General features: G+C 36.7%; 1 protein-coding gene across 3 annotated transcripts in view; it reads right to left on the bottom strand.

Annotated features, from left to right (window-relative positions):
- Window positions 1-14,782, bottom strand: part of LOC148951546 (atlastin-like) — a 121,688-nt gene that overhangs the window by 6,928 nt on the left and 99,978 nt on the right. For all 3 annotated transcript variants that reach the window (XM_089091068.1, XM_089091070.1, XM_089091069.1), the window contains exon 7: window positions 4,571-4,785. In XM_089091068.1, the coding sequence (XP_088947194.1) occupies window positions 4,571-4,785 (215 nt within the window). The remainder of the gene's footprint in view (window positions 1-4,570; window positions 4,786-14,782) is intronic.

Genomic DNA, 14,782 nt, shown 5'->3' with positions numbered 1-14,782 from the left:
ATCAGCTAACAGTTAGTCAAGCAATAATAAGTAATAAACTGTACAAAAACGTGCAGAAATTATTTGAAAAAAACATACGTTTTCTAAAGAGTTAAAGAGGCTGAGTCACAAGTTCGAACCTTAAAACGTACAGGGATTAGGAGGTACAGTTGGGGGGCTGCCGCCCCCAAACCCCCGCTTTCTTATATAAAAGGGGCTGTGCCCTCCTCAACGCCTCGCTCTTTAAACTGAAGTTTTTATTATTAAAAAAAAAGAGTTGTGAGAAAGTCAAACTTTAGCGTAAAGAGCGAGGCGTTGAGGACCGCACAGCCCCTTTTATATACGGAAGCGGGGGTTTGGGGGGCGGCAGCCCCCCAACTGTACCTCCAAATCCCGGTACGTTTTAAGGTTAGAACTTGTGACTCAGCCGCTTTAAATCTTTAGAAAACGTATGTTTTTTTCAAATAATGCTAGTATAAATCAACTCGGGAAAAGGCCGCAATTCCCGCTTTATTTTAGATTCAATACAGCTTTTTACCAGTTTAGGATAAAATACTAATAGTCATTCACTTCATTTAAGTTATAATACAGATAGTTCCACTTCTAGGTCATGGTAGTAACTGGAGAATGGAAGGAGACGTGCCTCCTAAATACTAAAAATTATCTACAATATATATGTAAAACTAAATAAGTTATATCAGAATTCAATATTAAAAGAGGCTTTCGGCAGCCTTCCCTCCCCTTTAGAAAGCATATTTGTATTTCTTACGTTATATAATTGGTAAGTTTCCATAGCTCCCAGTCATTCACTAATCTAAAACACAACTATGTAATGATATACATCGTGTACATGAAGCCAAGCAATTATGTCTCATATATAGATTGTATCACAGTATATAAATAATAGACAGTATGATCGTTCCCTATCTCACCTATTATAAAAACCCGGACCGCGGTGCGAGTGCTCCGGAGAACTTAAAAACATAAGCGACATTAGATCTTTTCACGAGTAGATAAGCCAGATTTCTCTTGAACGCGAAACTTGGCTTCAACGTTGGAACACTAAATTTTAAAGAAACTAATTTTAAATTAATATATTTAAATACATATATGAAAATCAGTAATTAAAAGTGCAATGTTATTATTTGATATTTTTAGGAATTAAAAGTAGGTTTCGAAGTCTCAAGTTGGTTTCAAAGGCATTTTGAGACAGTTTCTGCCAAAATACGTGTTCCAGGGTAACTTGACCGCTGACACATACTAACATTAGTAACCCGCTTATGATAGAGTATGTGGGAGGAGCTGTTTGTACGCACCGTGAATGAAGAGCCAGAAATGGTCTGCGGTGAACTTACTGTTAATTATCTTTATACAGTGGATTTTATATAGTAATTAGGGCAGATTTCCCCACACTAAAGTTAACTTAGTAATGAGCAAAGTGTTCTCCTATATTTTGTTCTTTTTATTAGAAGTGAATAAATTTTGCAAGTAGTTTGCGTAAATATATCCTGTTTTGTCTCAGGACAGGGGCCAAATTTAAGTATTAGAGAACAGTTTTTGTTTCTCCGGAGGAGGGGGAGGAAATAGTACTTAAAATCTAATGCAAGGGGGAAAGTGGTAAAAGAAAAGTTCTAGCTCTCATAAAACAGTATACACTATAATTTTTCTTTCTGTTTTTTAATGCTATAGTCCAACAAGCTCTTCGACTTCTTCAATAAATAAAAAGATCTTAAAATCAATAAAACAATAACAATCTTAACACCACAAGAACAACAATAAAACAATCTTAAAAACAATAAATAATCTTAAAAACAAAACGAACATTTTACAATGACACGAAGAGGGAAACTTTCTAAACTTATCATTAAGGGTTGTCATTTTCTTCTTTTTACTCTCTTTTTGGGTGGTCCAGACTTTCAGAATTCTTTCAAAGTTTGATGGAGGGCCATTGCCCTCCTTCTAAGCGAACAATTTAAGCTCCGGGTGGCTTGATTGGGGAGAGGGAAGACAAACTTGCAACTAGTTTGGACCTATATAATATTATCCTATAGTTTTTACATCGATTTCAGTACATTGAATATACTAAATCAAAGGGACGAAAAAAAAAACGACTTTGGATTTGGCTAAGTGGGGACATTTGAACAACAAAACTGAAAGTGCATGAATTAGAATGTATAATTTGAGGCTTATCTATAAGGGTTAGTTGTAATAGATTTTAAGGTTAAAAGGCCTAACAGGAGGGAGAGGGATCACTCCAATCCCCTAGATCCTCCAATCTAACTGATAAGGGTTGAGGACAAGATCCAAAGCATTTGATGAGAAAGAAATGCACAACTTATGCAAAATTAATAAATGATGCTGCTTTGGAATTTCAAATTATTTTTCTTTTCATATCCCTGTACCATTACTAATTTCCAACAGGTTATAGCCTATTGTCCAATATGTTTTTACATTACCTTTATAGCTCACTGAAGTAAGCAATCACTAAATCAGATTTTGAAAAGGCAAAAACGAAACATTTTCTTTTCATGGTCATTAAAAGTATGCAATTTTTATGAAGTTCGAGGAACTAAATTAAACATAATATACCTAGGTGTTTCCAAAACTAAAGTTTGGAAAGGTTTTTGACAAGTTTTATATGTAAGCGTGGGCTAAATCGCTTTTTTGTTCCATCCCTTTGGTTTCGAAACTTGACGAACTCTCGGGGTCAGCCATTTACAACGGAGGAAGGATAATCCCCCCCCAAAAAAAAGATTTCGTCTGATTTCTCCTCATTCCCGTATAACTAGACTCATTTTGTTTTTTAGACAGGGGGGTAACAAACTTCCATTTTCCCACCTCCCTTCAAAAAATCCCTTTTAAAAATGTGTTGCTGAATAATACTACTTTATTTCGACTTTCTTCTTCTTCTTCTTGTTCAATCATTTGAAGATCCTAGTGCATAAACTCAGTGTGATTTCAGGCCCTAAAGCAGACGAGATTGAACTCCTGTTCCGTATTGTCAAGATGAGATCAATCCCATTATGCCATCATGTGGATTGTGTCAACTTGACTTACTTGACTTAATGCTTCTGCTGGTGGTCCAGCGTAGAGAGACACGTGACTCTTCGCCTCCATTCAGAACGGTCAATTTTTTTTTTTTTTTTAATTATATACTGATAATTTGTTATATTTTACGGATAATTTATTTTTAAACTAAAATCGGAAAGTCATAATCCTAACGGGCATGTTGTTGAATAATCTCTCACACCCGGGGAAAAATATTCACTTGAAAAGCAGAAACCTAACCAAAATGAACAACCAATAAGTCTAACGGCATCAAGGGCTCTCTCTTTAACACACGGTAATAAGCCATAGCATTAAAGGAAGAAACAATCAAAACCTCATAGAAACTAAACCAAAAATCAGCTAATACCGCTTGAGAGAGAAACGAAAAGAAAGGAGAGAAAGAGAGAGGAAAAACAAGAAAACAGAGAGAAAGAATAGAGATAAGAGAGAGAGAGAGAGAGAGAGAGAGAGAGAGAGAGAGAGAGAGAGAGAGAGAGAGAGAGAGAGAGAGAGAGAGAGAGAGAGAGAGAGAGAGAGAGAGAGAGAGAGAGAGAGAGAGAGAGAGAGAGAGAGAGAGAGAGAGAGAGAAGAAAACTTAAACTCTCAAACAAATCGAACTTGTATTTGATTTTTGAATTAGAAAATTTTGTTATTTTATTTATGTCAAATTTTGTGTTCTTTTTTATCCTGCCAATACACCAACTTCAAAGGGATATATATTTTTAGCACAATATGGTACACACCGCTGTAGACTGTATCAAGGAAACCAGACACGAAACGCGTCAAACGGCTATTTGCAAGAGATAAATGATTGCAAAGCGTGGTTTCTCAATGAGTTTACAATATTTAAACGATTACATTTTGGGGTTTAGGGGGGGGGAAGGTACCTAGGTTAGGTATTTAATATATGCTATGCCGAAGCAAATCGAAGCAAACATAGAGAAAATTTTTGATAGTATCTTCGCCAGATAACTAGTGAAATTTTTTTTATAGGAACTAAGAATTCCACTTTATGGAATGTTGGACTTTATGAATTACATACATATATAGCAATAAACCAGACAATTTTTTCAAAAAGACAGCAATGCAATAGAAAAATCCAAAGGAGGGCTACTAAATTTGTTCCATCACTTTGAGCCTTATCATACCAAGAGCGTTTGAAAAAATTGTCGCTCCCAAGTCTCTCACACCGATTTTTGAGAGGAGATCTTATTGAAGTATATAAAATACGCAACAGATACTACGACAACATCCTTCCAGAAGAGATAATAACATTCAAGAATAATAACCTGAGAGGTCACGAGTTTAAGCTAACCGAAGAACTTTTCAGAAGAGATGTTGGTAGATGGGCATTCAGCAACCGCATTGTCTCCAAGTGGAACGCACTACCGTCAGACACTGTCAACTCAGATTCAGCCAATGCATATAAGAACAAGATTGACAATCATTATAGTGAAAAAGCATTTGACTATTTAAATTTTTGTAGATAGAGGCGCAAGACTGTTTTCGCATCATATTATTATTAATAAAATTGGGTACTTACTTGATATAAACCCAAGTAAAAAGGAGAACCAACATAATTCCCATAATAATATTACAAACATTGGCCACAGTGTAGAGCCCAAAAAGACCAAAGAGTCCAGAAAAGAAATAGAATATCATAACGACTGCAATCAGAGTTCCAGGTGTTTTCCCAGTTTTGAATATGTTCTTGCTTTCGTTGCTCTTTTTGAATAGCATAAATGAGTCTTCTATTTCCTGAAATTGGGAAGAAAATTGGAAAATTGGGAAGAAAAATTCAAACAATCACAGTTAAAAAGAAAAAGAAACGACACTTTAAGCCCTGTCTAAATTAGTGTGGTGACTGGTCTTAATTTGCGAACAACGTGCAAAAGAATCCTTCCTTTTTAGACAATAACGTGAATATTTGGAACGGTGCTAATATAACCAAGGCAACAATTAATCTTTAGTGCCTTTCCGTTTACAATTGAAAAGAAAATATACTAAAAAGGGTTAATTTGTAAGATAAAAAAAAAGTCGAAATTCCACATCCGGATAATAAAAGTCCGTTTCACATCTGGATCTGAACAAGTCAATTCCACATATGGAAGTATAATGCTTCTTGCTTCCATGTGTAAAGCCGTAATATTCAGGATTCTTTTGTTATTCTTGTATTAAAAGGTTTTTTTGCCGTCTTATTAAGAAAAATATTACCCGTTTTTACAATATTTTCTCGATTCTATTGTAGTTATACACCTGGGTTTAGCTATTATTCATCTCCGTTTATTAATATTTTAGATTCTTGAAAATGATGATTTCTGGCTAATAGGCGCCATAAAAGAAAGACCAGCTTCGTTTGTTTCAAGCCCAAAGCTGTGAAAGAGAAACAACCAGAGTTCCCTGGGGCCTTTTCTCGACATAAACAGGAAGATTTCGTAGTTTCAGGTTCCTTTAGAATATTCTAAAGAACATTTTAAGAACATTCGCATAAAGGAGACGGGTTTCATATGGATAGGAGTAATATCTTCATCCACCGCGTGATTCTGTCTGAGAAATTCTCCCAGCTAGAGTTTCTCTGAGGGTTCTCCTCGCTTGAGTTTCTATGACGGAAGTTGACCATAGGCAAATCACAACACTTTACCTTTAGTAAATAAATTTGAGCTATTGACGTTTGGAATAATCTCGTTGCATAAAAATGATTGTAGATAGTGTGCTTCAAATAAAGATAAATAAAAAAAGACATGGAATAACCCCATAAATAAACTAATAAAAGAGAGGCTGGTGGAGATGTCTACTTAGTGTAATGGCTGGTCTTAATTTGTGAACGACGGTAAGAAGGATTTTTAATTTTCTGGCAATAAATCAGTGACGCCAATTGCAGAAAGGGGGGGCATTTGCATTCTCTAGATTAATTTGTATTTTATAGGGAAATGGCTTTTTAATTAATTTCATTGAAAAACACAATCCCCCCTCAACATATAAAAATACATTTTTACCCCTCACTACGTTTCCATGAACTGACGACACTGCAATAATGTGAATATTGCGAATAGCACTAACAGCAATAAAACAACGATTTTCAACATTTTCCTGGCGACAAGTTCGGATTGGCTACTGGATCGGAAGGAGAGAAAGACATGTTCGGTTCTAATCGCCTTGTGCATAATAATAGACAATTAATAAAGAAGAAACTTATAAAAAGGTCTAATTACCGTATTGACTGGTCTTAGTTTGCATTAAACAGTAAGATCAAGCCTTCGTTCTTTTTACAAGAAATGAAGAAGTTTTTATTGAAATCTTTGTCGTAGAAACTTGAAAAAGGGCTCATTCGATTGGAAGTTAAAGGGTCTCATACTCTTTTAAATGTAGAAAGTGATTGGATGGCAACTAGCCCCCCTTTCACTTCCACCATTTCCTAAACCAAATCCAACCCAAATTTGAGATAGCCATTTTATTCAACGTAGTTGAAAGTTTTGGAAATTAGGTCTTTAAGGATGACAACCAATCCCCCCCCCACAACCCTCAGGGCAAGGGTTGTAAGTTATGCCCTGGGAGCATGTAAGGTTTTTATAGGAAGCGGTGTTGTAAAAACATCAAAAAGGGCTCATTCAACTCAAAAATTGAAAGGGCTAGTGCCTTTTTAATAGTCGAAAGTGATTGAAGGGCAACTATCCCCCTCTCACGCCCACCATTTCCCCAAACACATCCAATCAAAATTTTAAGATATCAATTTTGGTCAACGTAGTTGAAAGTTATGGAAATTAGGTCTTTTAGGATGATAACCCCATCAGAGCCCACAGTGCAAGGGTTGTAAGTTATGCCCTGGGGGAATATAAGGTTTATATAGAAAATTGTTGCAGAAATTTCAAAAGGGGCTCATTTGATCGGAAATTGAAATTCCCCTCTTTAATAGTCGAAAGTGAGTGGAGAGTAATTAACGCCCCTCTCACGCCCACCATTTCCCCAAACACATTCAATCAAAGTTTAGAGATAGCCATTTTGTTCAACGAAGTTAAGTTCTGGAAATTATGTATTTCAGAATGTCAAACTCCCTAGATTCCCCAGGCCAAAGGTTTTAAGTTACGCCCTGGAGGCTTACAAGGTTTGTGTAGATAGAGTTGTCGTATAAACTTCAAAAACGGATCGGTCAATTGGAAATTGAGAGGGCTATTGCCCTTTTTAATAGTTGAAAGTGACTGGAGGGTAACTAACCCCCCTCTCACGCCCACCATTCCCCCAAACACATCCAATCAAGATTTTCAGATAGTCATTTTCTTCAACGGAGTAGAAAATTATGGAAATTAGGCCTTTGAGGATGACAACCCCCCCCCAGCCCTCAGGGCGAGGGTTGTATGTTATCCCCTGGGGGCACATAAGGTTTTTATTGAAAGCGTTGTCGTAGAAACTTCAAAAGGCTTATTTGATTGGATATTGAAAGGGCTAGTGCATTTTTTAGTAGTTGAAAGTGATTGGAGAAAGACTAACGTCCCTCTCCAGCCCACCATCTTCCGAAACACATCCAATCAAAATTTTAAGAAAGCCATTTTGTTTAACGTAGTTGAAAGTTCTGGAAATTAGGTCTGAGAGGATGACAACCACTCTCAGAGCCCATAGGGTAAGGGTTGTAATTTATGCCCTGGGGGTATATAAGGTGTTTATTGGAAGTGCTGTCGTAGAAACTCAAAAAGGGCTCATTCTATTGGAAATCGAAAGGCCTAGTGCCCTTTTTAATAGTCGAAAGTGATTGGAGGGTTTGACATTTTTATAGTAAAGATCGATATGGTTATAATGTATAATTTTCTTGTTGTTGTTTTTGTTTAGACCAGAGCACTTTGTATTGAAGGAGTTGTTGTAGGAACTTCGAAAAGGGCTCATTCGATTGAATATTGAAAGGGCTGATGCCGTTTTTCATAGTCGAAAGTAATTGGAGGGAAACTATCCCCCTCTCACGCCCACCATTTCCCCAAACACATCAAATCAAAATGTTAAGATATCAATTTTGTTCAACGTAGTCAAAAGTATGGAAATTAGGTCATTTAGGATGATAACCCCATCAGAGCCCTCAGTGCAAGGGTTGTAAGTTATGCCCTGGGGGACTATAAGGTTTATATAGAAAATTGTTGCAGAAATTTCAAAAGGGGCTCATTTGATCGGAAATTGAAATTCCCCTCTTTAATAGTCGAAAGTGAGTGGAGAGTAATTAACGCCCCTCTCACGCCCACCATTTCCCCAAACACATTCAATCAAAGTTTAGAGATAGCCATTTTGTTCAACGAAGTTAAGTTCTGGAAATTACGTGTTTCAGAAGGTCAAACTCCCTAGAGTCCCCAGGCCAAAGGTTTTAAGTTATGCCCTGGAGGCTTATAAGGATTGTATAGATAGTGTTGTCATAAAAACTTCACAAGGGGACAGGTGAGTTGGATCTTGAGAGGGCTAGTGGCCTTTTTAATAGTTGAGAGTGACTGGAGGGTAACTAACCCCCCTCTCACGCCCACCATTCCCCCAAACACATCCAATCAAGATTTTCAGATAGTCATTTTCTTCAACGTAGTAGAAAATTATGGAAATTAGGCCTTTGAGGATGACAACCCCCCCCCCAGCCCTCAGGGCGCGGGTTGTATGTTATCCCCTGGGGGCACATACGGTTTTTATTGAAAGCGTTGTCGTAGAAACTTCAAAAGGGCTCATTTGATTGGAAATTGAAAGGGCTAGTGCCTTTTTCAATAGTTAAAAATGATTGGAGAAAGACTAGCGCCCCTCTCACGCCCACCATTTTCCCAAGCACATCCAATCAAAATTTTAAGAAAGCCATTTTGTTTAACGCTGTTTAAACTTCTCGAAATTAGGTCTGACAGGATGACAACCACCCTCACAGCCCTTAGGGTAAGGGTTGTAATTTATGCCCTGGGGGCATATAAGGTGTTTATTCATCGCTTGTCATCAGGTTTGGAACTCCCTGCCTTCTTCAGTACAGAAATGCCGCTCGTTTGGCACTTTCAAGAGGATTCTCTTAAGGACCATTTAGTTAAGAATCAAACTGAATATTTTTTTTTTTTTTTTTTTTTTTTTTTTTTTTTTTTTTTTTGTGGAGTTGATGTCCCCTGAATGTTTAGTTTTGTTTTATGGTGGTCTTCTCTGCGCTATTACTCCCTGACCTCAGGTATGACTATCAATATTTATTGCTGAAACTTGTATAGTTCACTAAGGAGTAGCATTCATGAAGACGGGTTAAATTTTATTGCTTTCGCACCATTTTATTACAGTCCAATAATTATAAGCCTTATGACTGAATTAACCCATAAACCTCAATTTTGCTACCTAGCCTCAGAAATAAGCAGAGTTGATTGAATTGGAATTTATATAGTTTTAAATACAAGCTAAAAGGGCTGTACATGGCTTAAGTGGACGCGCCGCTGGGCTGAGAATCCGTGAATTCGGGTTCGATCCCTGGTGTGGTCAGTTTCTTAGTTTGGGACGCGGGTCAGTGGTGTGACCCTGTAAGCTCAGCCAGAGTCAAACCAGCTCTGAATGGGTACCTGGAGAAATCTGGGAAAGGTAAGCAGGAAGGGTGTGCGAAAGCATAGGATTGCTGGCCCCCAGGCCCCCATTGCACTTCCTGGCTGAAGGGCCACTAAACGGAGATCAGCACCACCGGTTTGGACCTTAAGGGTCTAGTGCTGCATCCTTTACCTTTACCTTTTACATGGCTTAAGTTTTGATTTTTTAATATTTTGGATAAGAGTTATGAATAATATCGTAACAGCTATTATGATGTTGGTTTTACCTGACAATACACATAATTCTGTTTCGACGATAGGGATTCGCTTATAGTAATAATAATATAATTTTTTTTTTTTTTTTTTTTTTTTTTTTTTTTTTTTTTTTTTGTGAGTCTATTTAATATAATTAATAAATTTAGTTTATTTATTCTAATTTTTTCTATAGTTTCCAGTTTATCTATATTTTCTTTTCTTCTCCTTCATATGTGAGTAAGTGATCATTTTAAATTTTCTTTTGTTTTTTATCTCTGAGTATGTAATTCATATGTCGTCCCTCTTTGTACAGGCCAATGAGCCTTTGAGGGATTAATAACATGTAATATTATATGTGTATTTAATGAAGAATAAAACTTATCTTATCTTATCTTATTGGAAGTGCTGTCGTAGAAACTCAAAAAGGGCTCATTCAATTGGAAATCGAAAGGCCTAGTGCCCTTTTTAATAGTCGAAAGTGATTGGAGGGCTTGACATTTTTATACTAAAAATCGATGTGGGTACAATTTATTATTTTTTTGTTGTTGTTGTTGTTTAGACCAGGGCACTTTGTATCGAAGGAGTTGTCGTAGGAACTTCGAAAAGGGCTCATTCGATTGAAAATAGAAAGGGATGATGCCCTTTTTAATAGTCGAAAATGATTGGAGGGAAACTAATCCCCCTCCAACGCCCACCCTCCCATTTTACTTTATGTTTAAAAACAAATGTTGCCAGAAGATAAATTCAAAATGCACTGTGTTAATGCTAATCCCCAATAAGGCATCTCAGCAGTATCCCAAGAACGACTGAGGGTATTATGTTCAAACTTTCCGGGCTACTTTTGCTCTTAAAATTTAACCTAATCAAAAAAGGTAAGTGTATCCAAGCTATCAAAGAAAGTAAACAGATTTTTTTGCGAACGGTATCAAGTTTTCTATTTCAGGTCAACTAGAGGAGGTATGAAACTAAATTAAACACTACTATTTGTGTCCAGAATTTTAAGAGGGTATATGTTGTTAAAAATTGCTCAAAATTTTTTTCCATCATCCAAATATCCGGAAAAACTATAAATTATTAAAAAAACGAAAAGATTTAGAGCATTGTATACTATTTCCCTAAAAAAACAACGTCATTATAAAATAAAAAAAAATTAATTTAAAAAAAACTTTTTTCACATAAAAAGTTTTTCAGAGACGAGTACAAAACTCCATTAAACAAAAAATGAGCAAAAATCAAAATAAAATAATCTACCAAGCGTGAAACTACCACAAATCAGCATCGATGAATAAATGAAACCAAAAACGAACAGAAATTACAATAAATAACCAAGTCAAGCTCCAAACGAGCAGAAATTATCATGAGTAGGGCTCAAAACCCCTATGGCTTCTCAAGGCCAGAACATAATTTGCACTTTACTGAAAAAATACAATTGAATGTGCATTGTCAGTTTAAAATACATATACCGATATTTAGTAATCAAAATGTTAATATTATTTGATTTATTAAAGCTATAAAGGTAAAAACATTTATATTTTTATATCATATTTATCATATTTAACACATTATTTTGATATCATATTTTTTGAAGAGGGAACATTTTCAAGTATGTCTCTAGGCAAACTTTTTCTTTGTGAACACTTTTTTTTAATAAACATAGATTTCCCATTAAGTGTGTCACCACTCTCTTGGTGGAATTTTTAATTATGAATTCAAGAATAAAAAAAAAATCGCTAATAGCCTAACAGTCATCTGTTTAAGAAAAAGAAAACAATTTAGACTTTAGAAATGGCATTTCAGGTCCATTCACAATTAGATTTTACCAAAGCTGAGATTTAGATAGCGCTAACTTGCAGCAATCAGCATTTTTATAGAATTTTTTAGCCAATCAGAAAATTCTGCGAGAAAATCTGATTCGATGAAATTGGCACTAGCTAAATCACAGTATTAGAAAAACTAATTGAAAATGGGTCTTTGAAAAAACTACATACACGCTGGATCTATGCATATCTAAGCACCATATTTCTCAGTAACACGTTCCTATGGCACCATTCTTTACTTTTTCGAGGGAAGGGGTCTTTACGGGTCTAAGAAACTCACATGTAAAGGAATGGTACACATATTGACTAAACCACTTACAGGCCCAACCCTATACAAAGGAAGAAACCCAAACTAGTACATTTGGGCAACAGAAAGTCAAATAAATTTGCCGAAATTCCTGGTTTTACAACATTTCCATAAGATATATTAACGAAAAAAGAGGTATTTTATTTTATCTGCAATTTTATAGAGGAATAAAAATACGGTTTGACCTCGGGGAAATTGCAACTGAAATTTTTTGTACACCAAAATATTCAATCAAAACAGCTGAATTACAAAGAAAAATCCAACAAAATCCCTCTGGCACAAGTGTCCCACATTTATCCCTGAAGAGGGAAAGTGAGGGAAAAAATCGATTTTTGTGTTTATAAATATTTTAGAGTTCAAATAGTCGTTTCCTATCATAGCAAGCATGACGAATCCGAATACGACGTCAGAAATCCAGTTTTCGACGTCAGTTACGACGTCAGTTTTCCGTATCAGGATAACAATTTTCATATTCATAGAATTAGGGGATCGTTTTATCAAATAAAATAGTGTATTACCAAATGAGGTCAAAAAGCAGTTTTTTTTACTATTTATCTGATTTCCACCTACGAGGGCCCGGTAATATGAGGGTCTTATAAGTATAGCATCTTGAAAACCGATCCTTTAATCGAGGTCAAAACTTTAGATCAATCAGTTATAAAAAAAGGAACGTTTAGAACTCAGGTAAATTAATCACAAAAGCACTTCAGTTTCAAACTACAACCTAAAGCTAATTTTTCTTTCTACTCTTCTTTGTTATCGTCCTCATCCTGTCTTACTGTAGCGTTAGCACATGTCGCCCCTTCACAGTCCCCACACAAGCAAATTTGCAGGGAAAACCGTTCCGACGGCAGCTGCATCTGAGTGACTCGCACCCATTGGTGCATTGGTACCGCATCATTTTCAGAAAATTTTCTGCTGCTGGTGAAGCATCTTTCATCATAGGAAGATTCACATTCTGTGACGAAGAGAGGCACTAACCCCACTCTTCGGGTTTTAGTGAATTGGACGTTTTTTGCCACTTCATTATTTGCAAATAGCACCTGTAAAGGTGGTACTTTGCGGCAGCCAAAGTTGGCAGAAGCCGCTCTGGCTGAACAAAAGCATTTGAACTTGCAACCCGCATAGTAAATAACCGCAACCGGACATCCTTCAGGATCTTCTCATTACTTTTCCCTTTGTATGTGTGGAGCAAAGGTTTCTCTCCAGCTTCGGTGATCTCCAGGTGGCCGGATCCTGGTGTAATGAAGATCTTGCAAGCATTCTTAAAAATACTATCTTTAAGTCACAACTACGCCGTGAAGTCTAGATGTTGTATCGCAGCCAGACATTGCGCGGCAAACGGGTAAATTTTCTGCTGGTTCCTATTTTGTTCTTGATCCTTTTTATGTCATACACTCGTCGTTTATTTTCATGCGCCAGTGTCAGCATAAAGATATTACATGCATCAAGCTTGGTATGGTACAGCAGAAGGACTGCTGTACCATGCCATCATTCCCAACCAATGATACCAAATAGATCGGTATCATTCCCAACCAAAGTGGTCAATAAAGTTTCAGCACAACTGACTGCAGTTTGTACAACTAAGACATTGGCATCATCCTGAGCATGTAGAACTTGACATCTTGAGTTCGTCAGCCTCTCAGTTCGTAGGTCGATGAAGCCTTGTTTATTTTTGGGACATCTAAAAAATTCCTAAAATTCCTCCTTACTTTTGGCGATCTTCATGTTAAGAGAGAATTCAGTCGTTGGACACGAAAAACCTTTGGTTCTCTCAGTTGTGTGCAATTTTCCATCATTGGTGTATCAGTGTAAGAGTAAAAAAACTACCACTGCCTGGCCAAAATGTCTTTTGACATAATCTACGTAAGATTCTGCCACCTCAGAGTATGTGGATCCGGCAGTCCACGGGATTTTGTGGACTAGCCAGCCACCGTCCAAAACTCTATGGGAGGTTGGCAATGTCACTGGACCATTGAACCCCTCAATTTTCATCAGTGCATTTGTTAGAGAGGCTTTGTCGGCTGTCCTCATCACCTCAAACGAACTAAAAAACAATGGTGAAAAAGTACTGAGCTCAAAGGACAGAACCTCATTCAAGTCATAACCACTGGTGCTAGCCCCTGCGGCTAGACATTGGAAGATTAAAGCTGGTTCAGCAATTTATCTCTCGCTATCTATCACCACAAATGACTTCTCAGCCATAGTTACAGCTTTCTTTCTCCTGAAAACACATTTGTCAATTTCTTTCACTTCAATGTCCTTCAAAATCTTTTCTTCCATAGATTTGGCATCGTCTACGTTTACAGATGATAAAGTGCGGACAACAGAAAACCCGTTCAACAGCTGTGAATCCTGCCAGAAGGGTTCTGGGGGCTCAATATACTAAAAATGTAAAAGAAGTAAATTCTGAGCAATTAATTTGAATCGAAAATATGATACATCACAGGAAAAACCGTAAAGTAAATTGGATATTTCTTTGGGGGTTGTGGGTATAAATTCATCCTCCTGCAGAAAAGTCTGGGACAAGTCAAAATAAGATATAAAATAAGAGTATAAAATATTAAATAAGAAACATTAATTCAATAATCAATTCACGGATAAAGATTATCCTTGAGTTAATTAATGTTGCCTTAACTGGAAGCTGAGAATTCTCCAGAAATCGCGGAGTTGAGCTATTTGAGGTAGAGTTGCATCAGGGTTGAACTAAATAACATCTTTTCTATGTCCACCAGATCTCTAGCTTACCTCGAAGATATCGCTTCTGCGTGATTTTCAATAGTCAACCCTGCAAGGCCAGTCAGGTTCTGTATGCGTTCGTTAACGAGAACCAAAGTAGGCATGGCAGATGTCCAAATTGTCTGCTGCAATTCAGTCAT

Source organism: Artemia sp. Qi Xiang Cuo, chromosome 6 (assembly GCF_049724085.1).
Source record: "Artemia sp. Qi Xiang Cuo chromosome 6, ASM4972408v1, whole genome shotgun sequence".
Classification (NCBI taxonomy): domain Eukaryota; kingdom Metazoa; phylum Arthropoda; class Branchiopoda; order Anostraca; family Artemiidae; genus Artemia; species Artemia sp. Qi Xiang Cuo.
The sequence above is the reverse complement of the archived record's forward strand: the minus strand, read 5'-3'. Positions and strand labels throughout refer to the sequence as shown.